The sequence below is a fragment of the Uranotaenia lowii genome, chromosome 3 (genome assembly GCF_029784155.1).
Source record: "Uranotaenia lowii strain MFRU-FL chromosome 3, ASM2978415v1, whole genome shotgun sequence".
In the NCBI taxonomy this organism is placed as follows: Eukaryota; Metazoa; Arthropoda; class Insecta; order Diptera; family Culicidae; genus Uranotaenia; species Uranotaenia lowii.
In genome coordinates, this window is record NC_073693.1 from 346,614,596 (window position 1) to 346,638,266 (window position 23,671).

General features: G+C 37.4%; 3 protein-coding genes across 3 annotated transcripts; 2 read left to right on the forward strand and 1 right to left on the reverse strand.

Moving 5' to 3' along the window:
* The first annotated feature begins 5,122 nt into the window (after nt 1–5,122).
* On the forward strand, nt 5,123–8,251 carry LOC129754406 (uncharacterized). Its single transcript, XM_055750466.1, has 3 exons — nt 5,123–5,444; nt 5,505–6,739; nt 7,306–8,251. The coding sequence occupies exons 1-3, from the start codon at nt 5,180–5,182 to the stop codon at nt 8,242–8,244; spliced, it is 2,439 nt and encodes an 812-aa protein (XP_055606441.1). The 5' UTR covers nt 5,123–5,179; the 3' UTR covers nt 8,245–8,251.
* Nucleotides 8,252–8,832: 581 nt separating this feature from the next.
* Nucleotides 8,833–12,484, reverse strand: LOC129754410 (protein maelstrom homolog). The gene is made up of 4 exons (XM_055750472.1): nt 12,020–12,484; nt 11,112–11,313; nt 10,116–11,038; nt 8,833–10,052 (listed from the first exon to the last, which is right to left on the reverse strand). Exons 1-4 carry the CDS (start codon nt 12,170–12,172, stop codon nt 9,417–9,419), a joined length of 1,914 nt encoding a protein of 637 aa, XP_055606447.1. The 5' UTR covers nt 12,173–12,484; the 3' UTR covers nt 8,833–9,416.
* Nucleotides 12,485–16,285: 3,801 nt separating this feature from the next.
* Nucleotides 16,286–19,641, forward strand: LOC129754414 (uncharacterized). The gene has a single exon (XM_055750477.1). The coding sequence runs from the start codon at nt 16,746–16,748 to the stop codon at nt 17,166–17,168; it is 423 nt and encodes a 140-aa protein (XP_055606452.1). The 5' UTR covers nt 16,286–16,745; the 3' UTR covers nt 17,169–19,641.
* Nucleotides 19,642–23,671: the final 4,030 nt, after the last annotated feature.

The following is a 23,671-nucleotide window of genomic DNA, read 5'->3' on the forward strand; positions in this document are numbered from 1 at the left end:
GAAGAGTACGACAAGCTCTAATCAGAACAAACGTCGGGGTTCATCGGAAATCCGTAGCAAATTTGGCTGTTCTAGGAGTAAATCCGGATGTTATGTAGGAGTACCGGAGTTTACGGGCTGGGGAACTGTTACCACAGTTTACTCAACCGGTGGACGGCAGAGTAAAAAGAGCAACAGGGCATATAGTCGTAGTTACTGGGAAAACATTTTGGGCGGAAGTATACTTCGGGTATATATTATCAATTGCACAAGGAATATTGAAAGAAGGTAGTGCCGAGAGCCATATTGGATTTTTTTCGTGACGTCACTGTTGCCAAGCTGTCGAAGGTTTATACTGATAGAACTCAAATTTCAAAGTCAAACTCATTAAAGAACTAAATTAAAATCCAATTTGATTCGGATTATGTTGTAAGGCCGATAGTTGATTGTGTTATGAGGTTTCTTTGTGTTTAATAGACTGCATTGTGTATTATTATTGAATTTGTTATTGAATGCACTGTCATGCTCTATGTGAAACAAGCGAAAATAATAATTTTCCCCTTTCAAAAGGTCTGATTGGTAGTTTATGGCAGTGCACCTCATCGTCATGATTTGAATCTAACATGGTGTACCATATGAATTTCTAATTTAGAACAATTGACCCCAATAAAACCATTGCAACTTTGGTTTACTAAATTCCAATAAAAGATTGTGGTTGGATTCGAAAAATATTAATTTTGGTTATTTTATTTTATCAACGATTCAAACCTAACTGATTTCAACATTTATAAGCAAAATTTTGAACTAATTATCAAGTTTTGTCAATTTGAGTTAGGATACCTCAGCAACTTCAATCGTCTGAATTAAAGCAAAACAACTACTACATTCCACTTTTTTAGTATCAGTCTTGAAGAATAATAATATTTCTAGAATTGTGTGCCTTCAAAGTTGAAAAAATCTTCAAATTTTTATATTTGCTAACAAAAAAGGAAAAAAATTCAAATAAATTCACAGATTATTGATTGGCAACAGTGACGTCACAGACGGTACTAATACTAAAGCAAGGCTGCCTCGGCACTACCTCCTTTAAATATTCCTTGATCAATTGCATGAATTTTTAGACTACTGAGAGAATCTGATTTGACAGATAACAATTCCGCACTCACTAACACCATCACATTGTTTATATAAACTATCATGTGCTAAAAGTTGAAAAGGGACTATATCAACCCCCTGGCAACTTGACAGTTAAGTCGAGTTTGCTGTGTCGTCTTAAAAATTGTAGATGTCGCACTAGTCGCGTTTGTTTACAGGCATCCTGGGTCGTCCCTAGCAGCGGCAACGTTCATTTTCCATTGAAACCACTTGATTTTATTCGGCATCCTTGGATGCAATTCAACTGACGAAATACCATTTTAAAAGGGCACATAATCAAAAGTGGTGCAAAAAAGAAAAATAAATAACTTTATAATTAAATTTTAAAATAGTTGTCAATGAAATTAGTAATTTTATTTCAATCTATTTGTGTTCCATTCTCGGTTCCAACTTATTAAAATTTCTGTTTATAGCAAAGATTACAAAATGGTTATCTTTTATCCGAATCCGTTGTGTTTTTGTTACAAGGCGTCACCAGATAGAGTTATGAAGTTTATCCAGCTGAATGTTATGAAATATTAGTTTAACAAAAATGTTGAGATAGTAAACACTGAGAATGAAAGCGGAAACGAGTTGAGGTGATGGCTTTGCATTTGCACAAGTGAAATTTCGGCAAGTTTAATTAAAAAAAATAAGTACGTAGCATCAAATGTTAAGATTGCAGAAATGAACTTTTCTATAGTTTTATTGGCAGATTAGAAGTTAATGCCGATGTGTTAAAGGTGTGCAGAATAACCGAGTTGGAGGTAAAAATTGTAGAACAAAATCATCAAAGTATAAACTTAGCATACTATTATGATATCATAATAATTAGAACTCTGACACGGATTTCGAATGATGCACGGGATGTTTTTAGAGGATTAGCCGAACACATTTTGGATGCTTTAGTTAACTATCGAAACTTGTTGTTGAAATTATGTGTTGAATTTTATTTGAAGTTTCGGATGGAGTCCTTCGCTAAGCAACATAATGATTCTAAAGAATCTCTTCGAAAAAAACTTACAAAGTTAATATTGTTTAGAAATGAATAAAATGTTGTTTTAAAATTTACCAAACCAAAAACCAATTACAAAGATTTTTGAATTAAAATTAGCTTGTGTATTTCATAAATAAAAGCCATTTGAAATGCTGACTTTTTTGCCCATATTATCGTGTTTTTCTTTAAACATCAATTCCTTTTCCGCTGGTGATTCTTAATAATTGTTTTTAAAAACTTTTTTTTTTCAATAAAAAAAAATATTTTTGAAACCTTAATTTGTCGAACATTTCATTATCCACCCTTTCTATATGTTTGTTGAGTGAAAATGAGATTTTGACAGAACCAGAGAACCAGAAAAACTGGCACACGCGATTAGTATGGGAAACGTCAAGTTGCCAGGGGGTTGGACTATATAAAAAAGGACCAACATCAGAGTTCAGTTACTTCAAATTATTTCTACCAAAAAATCAACTTTCATACGCACCGTTGCCGTCTTTAACAAACTGCGCAGATTGCACCTATTTAGACCCCCGTTCAAATAATTTGCGCGCAGTAAAATCTGCTCACATACCTATACATAGACAATGACACATATCGATATTCTTTACATCTTTGGATAAAATTGAATTAAATTCAATTGCGACTGGTGTGTCAGTAAAAATTGTCAGTGAATCCATAATTCTTTGGCTAATTTCAGTAATTCGAAAAACGCCCGAAATGCATGATTTATTTGTTCCACTTACATTCTTGTACCCGAATGTACAGAATGCATTCTGTTTTCTGTTCGTTTCTTTTCATTTGTTGATCGGTCAATTTTCGTTATTAAACTCCTTGGTTCGCATTTCATAATAATTTTCGCCAAAACAATAACGATTATGCCGTTTGGAAATGTGATTCGAAAATCAGAAGCGTGCAACGACTGATTTGAAAAACTGACACAGGTTGCCTATGTGTGCGTCAGTGCGAAAATATTTCTGCGTGGAAATTATTTGCACAGGAGTCTAAATAGGTGCAATTTCCGCAATAGAAGAACGGTATTATCATCGCGGTTTTATCCAGAAGTAATTTGAAAAGTTCATGTAAAATCTCTTATTTCTATTAAAATTTCCGAAAAAAACGTTGTTGATAAAGATAATCAAAGTAAGCAGAAGTAGATTGAAGGATACTGCTTGTGGAATCGACCTATGTGGTAATAAACATTGATATCATATCATACTAGGTAAAATTTGCAAACAAACATAAATTAACATATTAAAATAAGAAATATGAATCTGATTTAGGTCAGAAAATCAGCAGTAGAAGGGCAAATCAATTCGTCGCGCCGCCTACTAAGTGGTTTGAAGCCTATGCAGTACAATCGTGAGTAGCAATTCTGTAAAAATAGATCAGTGAGGTTAGGATTTCATTCTACTTGTAGCTTGCAATCGAATGTGTTTGGAAGAGCTCGTATTATTAGTGGCTCTCAAGCAATTTACCCTATCTTACGTGAGTATGGATTAAAATCAAAGTAGGAGACGAATATTGACTGCTAAAATAAGTATTTAATTTAAAAACTAGAATAACAACAACGAGCAAAACCTTCTTAAACCAACGGTCGGTCTGGTGAGGCGTTAAGTTCAAAATCAGAGGCAAAAAATAAGTACTAGCGAATTGTAAGTACAATTAGTAAAATGAAACCAATTGTAAACTCATTTGTAACTTAAAATATATAATTTCAGTTTGAGCTGCTATACTGCTACGAAAACCCTAGTACTTAGTCCATTCCGATCCCCAACATCTTCAATTGGTCCCAGTCAAGGTTCTCGTCGACAGTTGGGATTTCGACGGCTAGGCTTCGCCACCACGAGCTTCTGGGTCTCTCCTTCGATGTCCTTCCACGGAAAATGAAAAAAAGGTAAAATTTACCGAGATAGCAAGATGAAAGCTCGTGGAAGCCAAAAAGGTAACTTCTACCTTTTAGGAGTGAGGTAAAGTTTACCTGACCTCTGCAGACAAAAAAAGTACAATTCATCGAGAAAAAGGTGAATCCAAAAAAAGGTAAATCTTACCACGTAGCGAGGTAAAGTTCACCTGAATTGAGCTGAATAAAAAAGTACAATTCACCTACAAAGAAGGTAAATCCAAAAAAGGTAAAACTTACTCTTAGCGAGGTGAAGTGGATCTGGATTGAGCTAAACAAAACGGTACAATTCATCTAAAAAAAAAGTAACTAGGTATTTGCCGAAACCGTTTATTGAGTTTAAGCTGTTTGTCAGTCAGGAACAAATTTTGCTTCGTGCCCAATATGTGAAAATCGGAATAGAATGGTATGTGTTCGCTTAGATTAGTTGTGCTGGTTCTCGTCATTATACTTTGCTCTTGTTTCAGATTTGTCCACAGATAAATTTCACATCAATGTTTAAATAAATTTAGTTTTAGTTTTATTTTATTGCAGAAACCAACCAAACGAACTTGCATTTACCTTTTAAATCAGTGAATGGGAAAACGGTATTATTTACTATTCTGCAAGGTGAATGCGAAAAAGTTAAAATTTACCTTTTTGCAAGATGATCTGAATAAAAGGTAAAATTAAGGTATTTTTTGCTAGGTGAATGAAAAAAAGGTTGAATTCACCGAGAAAGCAGGGTGGAGAAAAATCACCTCACTTCTCGGTAAATTTTACCTTTTTTTTTTATTTCCGTGTTCTGGATTCCATTTCGCGCGCCTCTGCAAATCTTGTTTTCATCTCTTCGCAGCGTGTACCCAATTCATATCCACTTAACGTTCTCGAATTTCGATTTCTAGCGCTTTTAGAAGATAACGGCGGGCGATGTAGTTCCTCATTTGAGATCTATAGTAATTGCCAGGCCACCCAGCGCGGATGATGTTCATGTCGGATCATATTTTATCTTTATATATTTACCTTGTTTACCATATAGTCCGTGTCCAACATGCGACCTTTTGAATCAGTAGGTAATTGTTTGTTGTTGTTTTCAAACAAAAAAAAATTATTTATGTTTAGATGGTTTGCGTTGTTTATTTCGGAGTTTCGTTGACCGGTCGGAATAATCGACGATTTCCGGAACAATGGCCAAGCAATGTTTAGTTTGTGACAACCGGGCGAAGGTAACCGACAAGATGCTTGTGGATCCACTCGAGAAAATCACCTACCACAGGATGCCGGCCAATGGGGAACGGCAGAAAAAATGGCTCGAATTTTGTGGCCTCACGAAAAACGATGCAATCTTCAATAAATTTGTATGCAGCGAACATTTCGAGAAAAAGTATATCGAAAGAGATCTGAAATCGGAACTGCTCGATGGCATCAAAAAAACTGTGCTGAACAAGAATGGTAATGTTCTTTGTTTGGGATTTAATTAAAATGTGTTATTGATTTCTTAAATATTTTTAGCTTTTCCCACAATCAGGACAACACGGAAGAGACAGAGACGCCCTTTGATTGACAATGAAGAAGAACAGCGGCGAAAGCGTAAAGCCGAGGTTGATAAACTGCTGCAAGTGGGGCCGCCGGAACCGATTCGAAATCCTTTTCGTCAACTGAAACGCTCATTGAAAAAGGCTACGGAAACAGGCAACGGATCCGGATCACGTAACCTCCTTATAAAGCTGGATAAATCTGAACCAACTCAAATCGATACCGCTATCGAGTTTTGCGACTTGGGTCCAGCAGCCGAGCCAGACGTAGCCACACTTCAGCGCCGAATCAAAGAACTGGAACAAACGGTGGAGAAAAAGAATGAAAAAATTCAACTTGCCAAAACAGAAATGATTAATATAACAAAAGCGTTGCAAGAACTGAAGGACATCGAGAAGAAAAATCTAACCATAAGAATGAATGAAGTGCTGAAAAGCTGTTTGACTAAAAATCAAATACAAAAGATATTAGATCCCGATTGTGTAGTCTCCTGGGACAACGAAGATATGTTCAAGGCTGTTTACACTCGGATGATGGCAAAAGATTTCTATGAAAATCTTCGGAAAGAACTGAAATACCCGTTACCTTCTTCGGAGGCGATAGCTCAATGGTTGCAACCGTGCTACAAAGAAAGAGGTTACCTCGTTCGGGTTCTTAGCGTTCTACAAGCATTTGGCAAACAGCTATCGCCGCGAAACCGTGAATGCGTTCTTACATTAGGACGAACCAAAGTCAAAACTCAATACCACTACGATCCCATTCGTGATCAGGTAATAGATCACAACGGTCAGTTGTACTGTATAGCAGTCCAAGGGTTGTTTGATAATTGGTACCAGCCGTTGTATCTGGAATTCGATTTAACTTACACCCTCGAATTAATAGAAGCTTTAATCAATGAATTACATAGTATTGAATTCAATGTCCTGGCAATTTGCGGACCTTGCGAGCTGGAAACTTTTGATCTGTGGAACGAGTTGGACGTAACCGTTGAGCAACCCTTCATAAGACATCCACAAACGAACCAACCGGTGTTTGCATTTGGATGTCCATATTCAACTCTCAGGATGATGCACAGGACGCTGGTGTACGAGGGACTGCTGATACAGGACGACGTGCTGATTTCGAAAGAAGTGATTGAAAAACTGTTCGAATCGCAACATCCTCTCATCAAGGATAAACTGGAAATAACGAGACATCTCATCAGTGAGCAGGTATGGAGTTTGTGCTCTTTAATCTTTGATCTCTAATGTCATGAGGACTTCCTGATTTAAAGAAAACAGAACATTCTCCAATGAACTGAGACAAAGTTTTCACTGTTTTCAGTCTAAAACCAATGTTTTTCGCTCAGCTTTTAGAAGGTATTAAACTATACTTATGTTTGTTTGAGAGTAAAATATTCGTCGTAATGTCGCATTGGCAAGTTTGAATTCCAAATTTCCACAGATAGGGCTTGCGAACATAATTATATTTAATCAACTGATAAGAATCCCAGATAAAATCTATCTTGTTCAATGCAACTCATTAAATTTTTTGATTGAAATTTGGCACCAGCAATGATAATTTTTCCGTTGCCTATACAAAGGTGTTTAAATCTATCCCATCAGATCTCTATCGTAAAACGGGTTTAGATTAAATATATGAAAAAATCGTTTGTCATGATAAACTGTAAAATTAACTCTACAAGTAGACTCACCGCTTAATTTTGAAAAAAAGTGTTCGAGCACTTTAGTAGATAATTCTCATCTCACTGAATGATTCTTTCGAAATTTCCTTGCAGACATTCGATGACACAGACTTTGAGGGTACGAAAACCCTTATATCTCACGGTACATCACGAGCATTGACAACACTAGCTGAGGAAGGTGAAGCTTCAGTTGCTGCATTGGGCAAAATGATAGAGATCTTGCGAGACTGGTTCGATCTTGCAACTCTGAAGCCAGCGGCAACAACTGAACAAGCGGCAAAACGACAAACCAAGGTGTTGAATGATCTCTTCGAGATATTCGAAACCGTTAAGAGCGAAGACCAGGAAGAGTGTTTCATTCGCCAAATTGTGATGGTTTCGATTAGCTCGTTGCGTAAGCTCGCTTCTGGAATAAATTTGAAATATAACATCGTGATACCGACGGAGCAACTGACGTTGCATAACATGAATAATCTGTTCTCGAAATTTCAAGACCACCATAAGGAGGAAACTACCCCAATAAGTACAATCCTTTGGCAGTTTAGCTTGTGCACCGAGGAGGATGAAGCGATCGTTACTGCTAAGGTTCAATCCAGCCTGGACCTGCCGAACAACGTTCATTCCTTCGAAGAAAGCGTCTTTGATTACGATGTTAATACCATCACCGAAGCGGGCGCGTGCTCTTACCTGACCTACAACATTGCAAACACACTCAAATACAAGTACGAATACCTGGGCGATTACAGTTGCAACATCGAGCGGGTGAACGATTGTTACGTGGTTACTCCGGATGGACGCGGCGCAGTCGACAATGTCACACCCTCACAGCTGTGGACCGAACAGGCCAAAAAGCTCGACAGCTATTTGAGGGACGTAACGTTCTATAAGAACGAAGGCATCGTGGAGAACTTGGTTCGCTCGATTTCGAAGCGTTATCCCAAGATGGGCGTCGACATTATTCGGCTCTACGTGGAGAAGCGGTTACAAATTAAGCTAAGCAATCTTAACCGGCAGCTGCAGCACGCTTGTTGAACGAAATAAAGCTGTACTTTTTCCAAGTAGTGCTGGCTTTTGCTTTGCTCTGAAACATCCAAAAATGATAGGATTGTCTTGTGACTCGAACTGCATGCTGGGTGAGCTAGGTATTTAAGCATTTTTTACGACTTCAAACAATGTTCTGATGGTTTTTATCACCTGGATTAGTTGGTCGAGTAAGCTTAAAGAAAGCGCTGGATCGTTTCCGGGTCCTGAACACAAAAGTCTTAGCTTACATTTTAAACTTCCGTTTGTTGTCTCTTATCAGAAGCATTTCAGCTTTGAGCGATTAATGTTTAAGGCTTTCGAAGACAATTTATCAAACAAAAGTGAACACAATTTTTTTTTCACTACGTGATACCGGGAAATTTTAACTTTATTTCATACTCGCCTGTTTTTAGTAGGATGTACCAATATTAAGTTTAAATTCTATCTCACATTGACTGCAATTTCAAAAACACTTGTTCACATATTTTTTCTTTTTGGTTCTCCACAGACAGAGACTGGGATTCAAATATATTTCTATTATCCTTTGAGACGAAATATTTTTCTTTAATGTTATGAATGCCTAGAGCAAGTTATAGGTTTTCGTTTTTTTTTTTCAAAACTTGAACGACAGTGAACTTATCTTTCAAATTGTAGTTTGATTCTTATCGTAGTAAGAAAAGCGTTGCGGCGTAGCTCTCATCATTTTGGAATTTAGTAAGGGGAAACCAGTAAGATTTAATTTTTCTTTTTCATATCATAGTTTATACTTTATCATTATTTTATTTGGACAATAAGGACCAATTTCTGGGATGTTTACTTTCTTCAAAATCTGGTTGTCACAAAAATTACTTACAGTGTACAAAAAAAAAACTCATAAGCCTAGTTAGCAAATGGGTGCAGAATATGGTAAAATCATAGGTAAATGTTGTTCGAAAAACATAAAAGGATACAAAAAAATATACATGAAGAGATTACGTGAAATGATACGAACAGATTAAAACTTTGTGAGCTTAATATACAATTCAAAGTTAGTAAATTTAGACTGGTTTGAAATGATTGATTTCACCAGAGGGATCTCTTAAAGGTATCTGTGTTTTGTTTGTGTGAGGGCTAGCAAAATCGGTTCCTTCGAAAAGATGTTCATTTCGATTGTCAATATATGTAGTAAAATTTCTTTTTTCTTATTTGCTCAATTTGCCACGACCTGCTCCCAACTCGGGAAAGTCACTAGTGGAAAATTGGCTGCTTCCTGGCGGGGAAGCCGGTGGCCTGTACAGTGAACCACGCCCATACCCGGTAACGGCACTGTACGACGACGAGGTCGTTGAAGCCGGTGGCGACCTGCGGCGGTCTTCTCGACGGCTGCTCGAGGCGCCCGGACTCGGCGAACGGCGTTCCTCTTTAACGCGAACCGGAGAGTAATCGTCATCACTAACTCGGCGACGCGACGAGCGACCGCGGTCCGAATCGGGCGAGCGACGTTCCTGCTTGACTGTTCGGGACGAACTGTAGTCACTGTAATCGGGAGAATCGCGACCGCGCCGGCTATAACTGTCTCGGTCTCTGTACGAATCGCGATCCCGGTACGAATCACGCCCCCGCTCTCGGGAATCTCGAGAATCCCTGTAAGAGTCGCGATCTCGTGAATCTCTGTAGGAATCTTTGTCCCGGCGATAGCCACTATCGTAAGAGCTTCGAGACGGCGAAGATCCACGATACGAAGAAGTTGAACCGCGTGAGTATCGCGGATCTCGGGAGTCATGGCGGCTACTGCTGCTGCTGTAACCGTCATATTTTGCATCCGGGTCATCCTTGATCTGCAAATTAAACAATTCGGTCAAGAATGAAATTTTTCGGCAATAAAGCAGAAAAAAACCTACCCTAGTTGACTCGTAGTCCCGGCTGGAGCGATAGCTCGACGATGACGACCCAGGCTTTATTCCATAGCTCTGGCTATACAGCTTGGACCCCTTGTCGTCGAACGAATCGTAGTGGTCCCGCGGGAGCTTGTTCATTCTCGGGTTCGTTATATGTGTTACCTCCGACGAGGAAACGAACGAGCAGTTATCCATTTGGTTGCTGAGCACAGTGCTCGTATCGCCCACGGTAGTGCTGCAGAGGGCCGTGTCAGCGTTCTTGGGCAAATGTTTGCCCGGTTTCATCTCGATGCTCAAATCCAGACAGCAACTGTCGGAAATAATGAACGCCCATCGGACACATTTAGAAAGCGGACAATACTTGCCGTTGCCCAGCTCTTCGTGGTAGTCGCATGCAATATCTTTCGTGTACTCGTACACGTCCTTCTGAATGATGGCCTGTGCAATGTGCACAGAAGGGAACGTTTTGATGTCCATGCCAAAACTCTCGGTGGCACGTTTCAGTTGATAAAACAGTTCGGCCATCGGGCAAACCAGCAAAGTATTATCGTCCATGGCACCCTGAGCCAGAATACCCTTCAGGATATTTTCTACCACCTTGATATCCGGAGCATCGGTAAATAGAGGCGGTAGTTTTTCCTGGTTCGAAAGAAAGCTGAAAAGCCGCAGGATAATCTCATCGTTATCCTTTTCCCCCATGGCATCTGGCGGGATCGGAAGCTGATGGTCGCTTTCGGCGTGTTGTTTCGCTTCATAGGCCATGCCCAGCGGAAGTTTGCCAGGATCGATAAACATGTGCAACTTATCCTTGACACCGTCTTTCAAACTGTAGCGCACCACACCCATTTCTGCCGGAATGTAAGTGCCCCCGGATGTCACGCAAAAATATGAAAAGGATATGAAATAGAACTCGACCTTTTCCAACTCTGTAAATATAGAAAACCATTTAAAAAAACTGCTCAACAACTTAAACCAACCAAACCAAGGATTCGTTCCTACCGTTGTTGGCGATGCCGTTGTCCAGCATGGTGCTGATAGTATTTCGGATCAGTTCGCCCTTTTGGACTTTGGCTTTCTGTTCCGCTTCGACGACCGAAATCGGTACACCCTGGGAGGTGTACTTTTCCCCGTTATCCCGCAGCCACTCACGATGCTCCCGGGCCATCTCGTTGTACTTAGTTTTCTCATCGGGCGCCATGGACTGCGAATTTAAGGAATAGCAAATAAAGGTAAAGAATAAATGCGAAACTGCACTTGTAGGTTCGTTGTTCTCGATTATCCCTTAAAACAAGAAATTACTTTAAAAAAACAGAGTTTTTTTCAAACAGGTGCTTTAGATACGATTAACTTTCAACTTGAAGCTATTTCTATATTACTCTACTTTTTCCTCTAACAAATTAGCGAACTTAAGAAAAACTTCTCAAAGAAAAATGAAAATCTTGACAACCAAATTTAAGAGATATGATGCAGCTTAAAAAAGTATGATTGCAAATACCTATCAAGTATTCGAAGAATGGTTGTAAAAGCAATTTTTTTGTAAAAGAAATTTTTTTGTAAAAAAAAGGGTCTCAATCAAATTTTCTAATTTTGTACTTTAATGATTTTCCAAATTAGTTATTTTTTTTTATTCTCCTGTGTAATACTTTCCCTGCACTCTCCCTCCTTAACCTGATGTTGTACCAAAAAAGGCTATCGACACTCAATAAAATTACAATTACAATAAGGACTATGGCCATAGCTGAATTTGTAGAACGCTTGCCTTCTGAGCCAATAGCCTCGCGATCGAGCCCCAACGACGAATTTTTGAATAAAAAAAAAAGATCATGATCTAGTACATGGAAAATAATAATATAATAATAATAATAATAATATAATAGTACTATGATCATGATCAACATCCGACTTACGTTCCAAATCGGGGACGCCTTTAGCTGGACTTCATGGTTGCCGCCGCGGAAGACATGCCCGGCCGCTTCCTGCTTCTTCCGATACTCCATCATGAAGAAGTAGTACGGCCCCTTGGACTGGTTCTTCCGGTATTTCTTGTGCGGTGGAGCCATTTTATTTTTTGCTTGTTCTCTTTTCTTCTTAGGACACGCCGCGCAGTGCAGTCACAGGGGAAATAAAAAAAAAAATTATCTTTAGATTATCGCCTTCCGGGATGAAAGTTTTTCACATGGATTTTTCAGCAGCTCGATCAACTTTCGGTACAAATACCGACTATTTCCGGTAGAACATTTATCACGGTAGCACAACACGATAAAATATACACTCAGTTTTCTAAAATATACACGAAATTACACAATCAATTCTGGACACGCTAGCCCTCTCTAAAGTCTATACAAAATGTCAGCCCACAGAGCTGCTGCGAAGAAAACGCGCAGAAATGGAGAGAAGCGAACCCGAGTAAAACATCTTTCGAAAATAAGTTCATCCGCTCCAATCCGTAGAGATGGATTCTAAACGTTTATCGTTCATGTTTTCAAACACGCTTAAATTAAAATAGCAATTAAAACACTACTGTTTAAAGTCGTTTAAAAGCAAGGTGTGTTTATATAATAAACTTGTTTAAAAGTAAGAACAAATTCCAAATTCCAAATATCTTTCATTCTTCAAATTTTTGATTTTGCTAAACACTCTGAATTGATCTATTTGAAAAAGTGTCACTAAAAAAATGTACAAACATTCTTAGTGATATCACTGACCATACTGACTGGACACTCGATTTCGTTTTCTGGATAATTTTTCCAACAGTACGCAATGTCGATTCCAGAGTGCGCATCGATCGATTTGAAGAAATGCTATCCCAGTTGGGAAATGCCACCCAACTTTAAAAATAAAACACGCAATTTCTACGATAAAATCGGGCTAAACAGGACCATTTTTCCTACAGGACATTTTTTGTCAAATTTTTCAGGTTCGCCACCTGCCGTCGGTATTGCGAACCAGCAAAATCTGACAACAAAAAATTAGACAGAAAATGGTTGAATTTTTGTTCTAAGTGTCATGTCAGTGTGATCAGTGGTGATATTTTCATATGAAAAAATAAAAATTAGGAGTAAGATTAAAGGCTCATCAAAGGTAAAGCATGAAAAAACACGCAAAACATAAAAAATTACGGAAATAACAATGATTACAAAAAATGGCAAATTGACAAAGCATCGAAAATGAGAAAAACCTAAAAAAAAAAGAAATTCAAAAATTACAAATCAATAAAAATAGAAAATTTATCAAAAGTTTCATAAACTACAATCAAAAGATACAAAAGAACAAATTGACCAATATTGAAAAATTATCAAAAATGACAAAAAATACAATCACAGAAAAATTACAAACAATTACAAAAATGACAAAAATTTTAAAAATCACAAAAAAATACAAAAATTACAAAAATGACTAAAAATAACAAAAATTACAAAAAATGACAACAATAACAAAAATGACAAAAATTAGAAAAATTATAAAAATTACAAAAATAAGAAAAAATACAAAAATTACAAAAAATTCTAAAATTACAAAAATTATTAAACTAATATAAATGACAAAAATTCCAAAAATTAAAAAAAAAACAAAAATTACAAAATTATAAAAATAACAAAAATTACATGAATTACAAAAATTAAGAAAAATTACAAAAATTACGAAAAATACAAAACAAAAATTACAAAAATTTAAAAAAAACTTCAAAAACCACAAAATTTTCAAAAATTTCATAAATATGTAACTAAAATTACAAAAAAAAAAACAAAAATTACATAATTAATTACAAAAATTACAAAAATGACAAAAATGGCAAAAATGACAAAAAAGTCAAAAATGACAAAAATAACAAAAATGACAAAAATGACAAAAATGACAAAAATGACAAAAATGACAAAAATGACAAAAATGACAAAAATGACAAAAATGACAAAAATGACAAAAATGACAAAAATGACAAAAATGACAAAAATGACAAAAATGACAAAAATGACAAAAATGACAAAAATGACAAAAATGACAAAAATGACAAAAATGACAAAAATGACAAAAATGACAAAAATGACATAAATGACAAAAAAAACAAAAATGTCAAATATGACAAAAATGACCAAAATGACAAAAATGACAAAAATTACAAAAATTACAAAAATTACAAAAATTAAAAAAATTACCAAAATTACAAAAATTACAAAAATTACAAAAATTACAAAAATTACAAAAATTACAAAAATTACAAAAATTACAAAAATTACAAAAATTACAAAAATTACAAAAATTACAAAAATTACAAAAATTACAAAAATTACAAAAATTACAAAAATTACAAAAATTACAATTTTTTTTAAAATTACAAAAATTACAAAAAATTACAAAAATTTCAAAAATTACAAAAATTTCAAAAATTACAAAAATTACAAAAATTACAAAAATTACAAAAATCACAAAAATTACAAAAAATTACAAAAATTACAGAAATTACAAAAATTACAAAAATTACAAAAATTACAAAAATTACAAAAATTACAAAAATTACAAAAATGACAAAAATTACAAAAATTACAAAAATTACAAAAATTACAAAAATTACAAAAATTACAAAAATTACAAAAATTACAAAAATTACAAAAATTACAAAAATTACAAAAATTACAAAAATTACCAAAATTACAAAAATTACAAAAATAACAAAAATTACAAAAATTACAAAAATGACAAAATGACAAAAATTAAAAAAAATTCAAAACTGACAAATTTTATTATTAATACAATTATTACAAAAGTTTTTAAAAATTACAAAAATGACAAAAATACAAAAATGACAACAACTACAAAAATCACAAAATTCACAAAAATTTATAAAATAATAATACAAAAATTTCATAAAAATGACCAAATATTTAAGAACTACAAAATTTATGGACATGGCATCATGGGACACATAATGTGGGGTATCTCGGGCCACCGGTGTTTTTATACACAATCATAACTAAAAATAAATTTTCCTATCCGTTAAGTTCTTATGCCAAATATAAAGTTATGAAAAATATTCTTTCAATTCCATTCAATACGAGAGAGACGAACATAAATCTTTTGCAAGTAATTTTACCAAAACGTTCGCGATCTAGGTTTTTGATTTATCTATCATATACACAACTATTTATTTTTGATGTCTTCACTTGCAATTGCTTTAAATTAATTAAATGAATTGTGTAAATTACAGGGTTGGGTCATCTCATAAACTTTGCAAGTTATTTTGTCATTTTCGATTTCGTGGCCCTCAATTCCTCTTATAGTTCAATACCAAGATTTTTTTTTTAAATCAGCGAGAACCAGAGGAAATAAATTAAATAAAAAATAAAAGAAATAGCCAAATGATACGTTAGAAATGTACAAAACCACAATAAATTTTTCGTTTTATCCTTTATAATATAGAGGTTATATAGAGCAAATAAAAAAACTGGCGCATGATACCCCGATCTCCCCTACAAAAATGACAAAAATTACAAGAATTTCTTAAATGACAAAAAATATTCAGAATAAAAATTACAAAAATGAACATAGAACACGATAATTAAAAACCACAAATTTGCCAAAATGACACAAGCGAACAGCAATTGAATAAATCACAAAAATCAAAGTTTTATAAACCGAAATGATCTGAAGACAAAAAAGGACTTTAAAAACCAAATTGACATAATTCATCAAAATACCAAATTAACAAAATTTACGGAATACATAAAATTGACAAATTTGAAAAAAGGAATAAATGACGAAATAACTAAATTTACACTAAACAGAAAAATGCAAAAAAAACGACAAGAAATTACGAAAAAAAAATGACAAGAGAAGATTATGTAGGTATGAAGGTATAAATCATCAAAGCTAGACGATAGGCAATCTTTAGACTGATTCGAAATCATAACGTTCAAATCATGTAATACAGAAAACCAATCAACATTTTCTAAGTAGCGGAAAAAGTTGAACACGTGTTTTGTATGCATCCAAGTCTTTCTGAAAATGAATGCCAGTATGAAAATTTGAACAGCACATCAAACGAACACCAGTGTACGCAACGGCTAACGGTTAAGAATGAACACCATACACCGGCACGGCGCCGCGCCGGTGTCATCGGCCGAAAGAAAATCGTTAAAAGCAACTGCATCGGCCCGCGTTCACTCAATCAGTCTTGAAACGGCAACGAGTACGGATCGCGAAAGCAAAAACGGAAACCAAACCGACGACCGCGGGCAGGCCTAATTTTCAAAGCAACTTTTTCTCGCAAGTGAAAAGATACCAACCTACTGGATTCCGGTTTTCGGTTTTTTCTTCCATCGATAGCGATCGCTCGGATATTGCAAAAGGTTATTTTTTCCATCCAAGTCGGAGTGTGTAGAGTGCATAGCCGACTACGATTGTCGTAAGAAAAATTGTGTGACTGGCGGAAAATTTTGCCGTACGCTGAATATCGATTTTTCGAGTATTGGTGTATGCCGTGAAAAGCATCGTTGGATACCTACGTGAAAAAACGCTCGTGCTTACGGTTTTGTTGAAGCCGAACAAGTTTGTGTACATCGAAAAAATCGATAGCTTTAATTGAATTTTACTAAACGTTTATCGGAGGAAAGTGAAGTGAAGAAACAGTCGAGAAAGATGGCTTTCATGATGCCAGTGATGAAGAATGAGTTCGACATATACAAGGGTCGTCAGCGGCGTGTCTCTGAATGTTCCAATCAGAGTGCGTGCCGCTCCCGGAAAGTGTCGGAAAGTTCTAGATCAGACTGTCCCAGTTTGTCGACGTCGCCTGGAAATGAATTTGCTGCTGGATCGCCGGCTCGTCATCGCAGCCATCCGATGTATATGTCTCATTTGGCACGGCCACAATATTCCCGGACCTCGTCCCGCAATTCGCAGAGTTCGCTGATTACAAGTCCGACGAAGGCCAGCACCGGAAGCAGTCCACCGAAGCCGGCTTCCTCCGGAAGTCAAAGCAGTTTGAACAAGTTCCACATCCGATTGGTCGATAAGTTGCGAAAATCGTTGCGGAAGAGCAAGTCTTCCGACGGACGGTCATGAGAAGGCACATCGAAAACCAGTAGTCAACCTCCGGACCCCGATACGGATCTACAGGATGACGAGGAGGAACAGGGCGACGAAGATGGGGACGGGGAGCTAGTGCTGTCGGACAGTGTGTTGCACATCACTTCCAAACCTCCGCTTCCGCACCGTGCCAGCGTTCCGCACCGGCACAGTGGGAGGGCTCGAACCAGGCGTGGCACTCTCAGCGCCCCGAGGTAACTTTTTGACCCTTCGGGATGTCAGTCGAGTGGCGGCACACAGTCATTCACAGTGTACGGCAGCGGTGTAGATCTTATCGGGTATTGTTAACTCTGTAAGTTTTATCTAAATGACCAACAACCATCAGCAAAACCATCATCCAGGAAAAACGGGTGCCATTTAACAACAACAACTATGTATTAATAAACTTTGAACGGAAATGGTTGGAGCGAAACCGGTGGATATACGTTTTGTTTACCCCATTGAGAGGATGCACAATGTTTCATTTTAGAATTATCGGGTTTCGTCAAATATAAGTTTTTTTTTTCGATAACTGAATGTAGCTTAGGAAGCAGCAGTTAGGGGAGTTTGTTAACTTAGGTTCTAGCTCACGCAAAATTACAACGAATAACCGGTCAATAATGGTAAGAAAAATTTTACTTTTCGTTAAGTAGAAAATTATTTGTGGAGCCAAACACACACTGAAGAGATATACAACATCAATATCTGTAGATAGAAATATCCATCACTGATTCGCTTAGTTGCTCAAATCTAACCGATACATCGCGCTTATAGTTGTATTTTATGTTGCGATTGGCAATATTGAATGCAGGAAAGTTGGCAGAAATAAAAATTGGAAGCTTACGTAACCGCTTCTACTGGATCACAAACCGAAATCCGGTTTGGACTGTGCCGAGACGCGCTGCATAGTGGACGAAAATTCTAAAAACCACAGTGAAAAACGCAAAACACAACGGGATATACAATACTTAAATTGATCTAATCCAAATCTGTGATATGTGCTAAATATACATAGATTTAAATTAGATGTTCAGAAGGCAAATTGGAAACAAAGGGTACACTATATATACAATTCTACTCAATCGACCTGATTTAAAAGGGATTTGATATTAAAAACCGTACACCAATATCGAATAAACGGAAAAATGTCTTATTATAAATCAGAAAAAAATAATCAACCTTATGAGAGATCTGGAAACGTCCTGTGCTGTGTATTGATGTTTTGTGTGTGTCTCATTGAACGAAACTCATTGGCAGAAACGCGGTTTTGAACTGGCGAATGACGATGAGCAAAACACCATCTCTATATTCATACTTATATTGGCTAAGCGCGTTTGTTTAACTGTGATTGAAATGAAGCTGAAAAATAAATAAATCAGAGACCAAACCATTGCAACGCATTTGGATTTGCATTCAAACTTCAAATTATGGAGGAAAGTCTAAGAAACATAATCACACAATAGTTTAAAGATGGATATTATTACCGTATCTAAAATACCGTTTCAACACACGCTTGAGGAAAATATTTACTTACAAAATTGATATTCTATTGGAAAAACGCAGTGTTGCACCAACTTTTGCAATCTGGATGTTAAGCTTTGCTCTTTCTTCTACTGAGCTAAATAAAATTACCCCTCTCGGTCGACATCGATCAGAATCTACATTATCATGTTAAAAAAAAATTAATATAAGCTAGAAAGAAAAAAAAAAACCGTTGAGATTGAGCTTTATTTCGATTGATTGAAGACTGCTGCTTAGAATGTTAGGTCACCCGTTTTAGTTAACTATTGCATCATCATGTACAGCTGTAAGACTATTCAAAAGAGTTACTATACATTTTGTAATCTGTAAGATCATCTACGCATAATCGCTATTGTAATTATTGTCATTGTATACAAACAAATGTACAATGTATGTTTCTTGTCCCACATTTGGGTAACCTTTTTTTTCGTTTCAAATATTATGAAAACAAAATTGTTTATGTGTCTTCTATTGGTCAGCTTACACTGTTTTCGAGTGATAGCAGTTGATTGTAATCTTTTAGAAAATGCCTATCTCCGCGCCATTCGGTTTTTTTTGCAAAGCTTCCCCCGGAAAAAGAAACATTCCATTCAGTTGACTCTAAAACTTTAGAAATTTCTTTTTGGTGAAAAACTACTTACTACTTTTATTGGAAACTGTTTAAATCTGTTGATCGGAGAGAGAACGTTTCAAACAAAAAAAAAATCATTTTGAAGATCAGTTATAACTTGTTTAAAAAACAACAACAACAAATGCGGGCACGATTGTGTATGTATTGTTTAGGCGATCGGATAGGAAAACAATATTGTTTCTTGTTTTTATTAGTCGGTAAGCAGAATATTTTATATACAATATCTATTATAAAAATAACAAATAATAACACCCATGAAAAAACCTTAAACAATATCAATACTAATAAATATCAATAAACGATTATTAAGTCATATCAGTTTCTTTGTTTTTGGTTTTCAAAGTTCCGAAAGTTCTTTTCCCAAGTGTTTGGTTCATTGTTTCTCGGTCAGAAGGGTGTCCCGACTGATTCAGTTGTCATTCTTCTGGTCGATATTTTTAAAACATTTCTCCGCTGAACAGTGTAACCTCTGATTGCATCGATCGTTAACCCCGACTTCATTTCCCGTCTTAAAATAGTCTATGAAAGCTTTCAAAAGCCGGTCAATAGTGTGAGAAACAATTGGAATTGTTAACATTACGACATGATCTGAAGAACCCGTAGAGATCTCAATCATATCATCTTGACGCTGACAGTTATACGCATTCTACAACGTGTCAGGAACTTAAAATTATAATGCAGAGCTGTTGGGTTTATATCGTTATATAACAAGAACAGAATAGTTTAGAGAGCCATATAGCGGTATAGCCACAGCCAGAAGACTTCGATTCGACTAGGAAAGAAGTATAAAGAAGTTAAAGTGGTATTTCACTAAAACAGACATCGAAGTAAACGGACTCTGCAGTGCATGGTTGATTGAATATTCTTCTATGGGATCTTGGAAACAGTCCATACAGATCAATGTTTCTCTTTAGCTGTTAAGTTCAGCTCGCAAAATTAAGGATTACGACAAATTGTTCTCGACTTCCATACCATTTTGAAAAGCTTGTATAGTTAACATGATTACGACCTGGTTTCAAGTCTTCATTAATATCTGTTGCAATTTCTGGTCATTATCATGAAACTTGGGTCGCAGTACAAATTTAGGTAAAATGACATTATGATGCCAGTTTTAACCATTAAAATTTGTCCTCAAATGTCAAAGGTACATCATTCTTCTTTTAATTTATTTCAATTCACGTTTGTCAATGTCTTTTTAGTTGAGTATGTATTCAATTCTTACTACCGTCATTAAATTCCACATTCCACAGATGATTCTACGTGCGTCAATCGTTGCCGTTCATAAGTATAAATATTTTCAAAAACTCTACCTCGATTTTCTTGTTTTACTCTTTTTACATAAAAAAAATCCGGCCCACACAACTGGGTCTGGCGACTTCAAGTCGCCAATTTTGTTGCTTTTTCCCTCCTGTTTTTCTAGAATAAGACATTGAAAAGCCGGCCTTATGCCTACTAATACAGGTTACAGATTTCCCTCATGGTTAATGGTGGGGATTCTGATATTTTTAACACCAATTTTTCACAAATCGCACGTCCCGTGCAAAAATCGCCGAGGATGCACGAGCACGATTTCTCATCCAAAACGGACGAACCAAGATGTTTACAATCTCGTGCCGCGCAGCTCAGCGCAACAAAAAATGTGAAAAAAAAAGATTGCACATTTTTGCCCGGGTCCCGCCCCCGGAATGATGAGATTCGCGGGTACAGAAATAGAACACTCTCTCGTACTAACATATCTATATATGTATGTATCTCCCTACCTAGTTTGCGAAGCTTAGTCAATAGTTTTAAGTGCTATACTTACACGATTACCGGTAGGCAGGCATTCTATAGCTTCGAAGCCGGTTTCTTTTGAGCCTATTCATCTTGCGATGACCGCAAATTTGCGCAATATTGTTGTTTGTGCTAAGCATACAGCTTTTTTGAGTGGCAGCTGGCAGCTAGTTGCTAGATATGTAGTTGAATTCCGTCAATGAATTCCTTCGAATCAATCAAGAGACTACATTTTAATATATGGGATCGGAATAAAAAAAGTTGGTTGGTATCGGCGCAGTTGCTCGTCTGACTCGTCGATGGACCATATGGATGGAGATGCAATTTTATGTGATTGCATTTCGACATCAGCTAGATACAATCTGTTATTCAACGAAACATGTGAGATTTTTTCGTTCGCGTTTTCGTTATCATCTGCCAACCAGTCAACGTATTTCACCAATTATCGACTCAACAACTCACGATGGGTTCACGTGGAAATAGACATGCAAATTAAGATAGCAACGATGATGGTATAAAAATACTGGTCCCACACTTCATCCCTGTGGCCACGTGACTGACCTGACAGGTTGCTAAGCCAGCTCAAATTAACGAGATCAAATCTCAAAGGTATTTTCATTTGATAATATATCTATTTCAGTCTAAAGAGCTTCAATGAGAACAATGCAATGTTTTGCAAGTACCATATTGTCTGTTCGATTCAATTGCCTCCGTTATGACCAATATTTGATATTATAAATCTACATATTTCATAAAAAAAATTCATTTAGGGGTTATGGGTGGGGGGCTGGTAAACGGTGAATAATGTGCAACACGAGACCCCATAGTGGTCATATCACCTCTTATTCACAACTCCTATCTCTACCTCCCCGTGGTACCGGCTGGGATGCGAGTAACCTAAGCGGAGATCGGGTACCCAATCCCAGTGGATGCTTTGGTCGCATGCAGACTGAGAAGGTGGCCGCACGCGTCTGTTCCCCAGGTCAGGGGCGGCATGCAACAACAACCGAGCGTCTGTTCTCCAGGTCAGGGGCGGCTCAAACAGCGTCTGTCTTGCAGCAAGCGGCTGAATTTATGAAATGCGGCTCCCGCCAGCTAAGTCCAAGATGGCAGCCCCATCGCGGGATAGGGACTTTAGGCTAACAACCTACTGCTCCTGATATCTTGTATTGTTACAGAAACTGAGAGAAGAAATAACCGAATTGGAACTTTGGCAACGACTTTTAGCATGAAAACACGGACTAGAATTGGAACTTGGAATGTTTTGACCCTTGCCCAGCCAGGAAAGCTGGCTCAACTTGCTAGAGAAGCAGCCGCCTCAAGCTAGAGATATTGGGACTGAGCGAAGTCCGTTGGCCTAATACTGAAGAACACAAGACACTGTCCAGGCAAGTACTGCTTTACTCTGGCATACAAGGAGAACATGCTACTCGGGAACGAGGAGTTGGTTTCCTGTTAAGCCCGCAGGCGCATGCGGCCCTCATAAGATGGGAACCGATAAACGAAAGAATAATCGTAGCCAGATTCAGAACACGGGTTAGAAATCTTACAATGGTCCAGTGTTATGCGCCAACTGACGTTGCCGATTTGCAGGAGAAAGATCAGTTTTACAGTCAATTGAACAGCGTGGTTGAGAGAATTCCGAAGGGTGACATTCAAATCCACTTAGGCGACTTCAACGCAAAGATTGGCTCCGATAATCAGGACTTTGAGCGCATCATGGGGCGCCATGGTCTAGGACAGATGAGCGAAAACGGAGAGCTGTTTGTAGAATTTTGTGGCAACAACAACATGGTGATCGGTGGATCGCTCTTCCCCCATCGACCAGCACATAAGGTCACTTGGGTATCCCGAGATGGCCGAACAGAAAATCAAATTGACCACATCTGCATCAGTCGAAAATGGAGAAGGAGCCTTCTTGATGTCCGCAACAAACGAAGCGCAGACATCGCATCTGACCATCACCTCGTCCTCGGCGAAATACGACTGAGAGTTGCGCGTGTCCAACGGCGCGAGGAGAAAGTCGGGTGTCGATACGACGTCCGCCGGTTGGAGAATCCAGAGGTGAAAAGGGAATACGTTGAACAGCTAGAATCCCGGGCCTCGGAGCTGCCGACAGACGGAACAGTCGAAAAACAGTGGTGTGGAATCAAGAATGCCTTTATCACGACGAGCCATGGTACTCTCGGTAAAGTTTGTGGAAGACGAAGTGAATGGATGTCGGATGAAACCTGGAGGATGATCGATGATCGGAGAAAGGCGAAAGTCGGAATTGAGCAGGCATGTACCGGGTCAGCCAAAGCAGCCGCCCGCTTACGATATGCGGAGCTGGAAAAGGCAGTTAAAAGAGCTTGTAGACGAGACAAGAGAGCCTGGACAAATTCCCTAGCCGAAGAGGGAGAAAGAGCCGCCGCCATTGGAGATATCCGATTATTATATGATATTTCTCGCCGCCTTAGTGGTGCAAGGACTAATGCATGAATGCCGCTGAAAAACCGAGCAGGTCAGCTGCTGACAGATCGAACAGATCAGCTCAAGCGTTGGACTGAGCATTTTGATCAACTTTTCCGAGTTA

Bases quoted from the DNA above. Each gene is read 5' to 3' on its own strand.
- LOC129754406 (XM_055750466.1), top strand. From the start codon at position 5,180: ATGGCCAAGCAATGTTTAGTTTGTGACAACCGGGCGAAGGTAACCGAC. The intron at 5,445-5,504 runs GTAATGTTCTTT...AAATATTTTTAG, and splicing joins AACTGTGCTGAACAAGAATG to CTTTTCCCACAATCAGGACA. The intron at 6,740-7,305 runs GTATGGAGTTTG...ATTTCCTTGCAG, and splicing joins GACATCTCATCAGTGAGCAG to ACATTCGATGACACAGACTT.
- LOC129754410 (XM_055750472.1), bottom strand. From the start codon at position 12,172: ATGGCTCCACCGCACAAGAAATACCGGAAGAACCAGTCCAAGGGGCCG. The intron at 11,314-12,019 runs GTAAGTCGGATG...TTAAATTCGCAG, and splicing joins AGGCGTCCCCGATTTGGAAC to TCCATGGCGCCCGATGAGAA. The intron at 10,053-10,115 runs GTAGGTTTTTTT...TTTAATTTGCAG, and splicing joins GGGACTACGAGTCAACTAGG to ATCAAGGATGACCCGGATGC.
- LOC129754414 (XM_055750477.1), top strand. From the start codon at position 16,746: ATGGCTTTCATGATGCCAGTGATGAAGAATGAGTTCGACATATACAAG.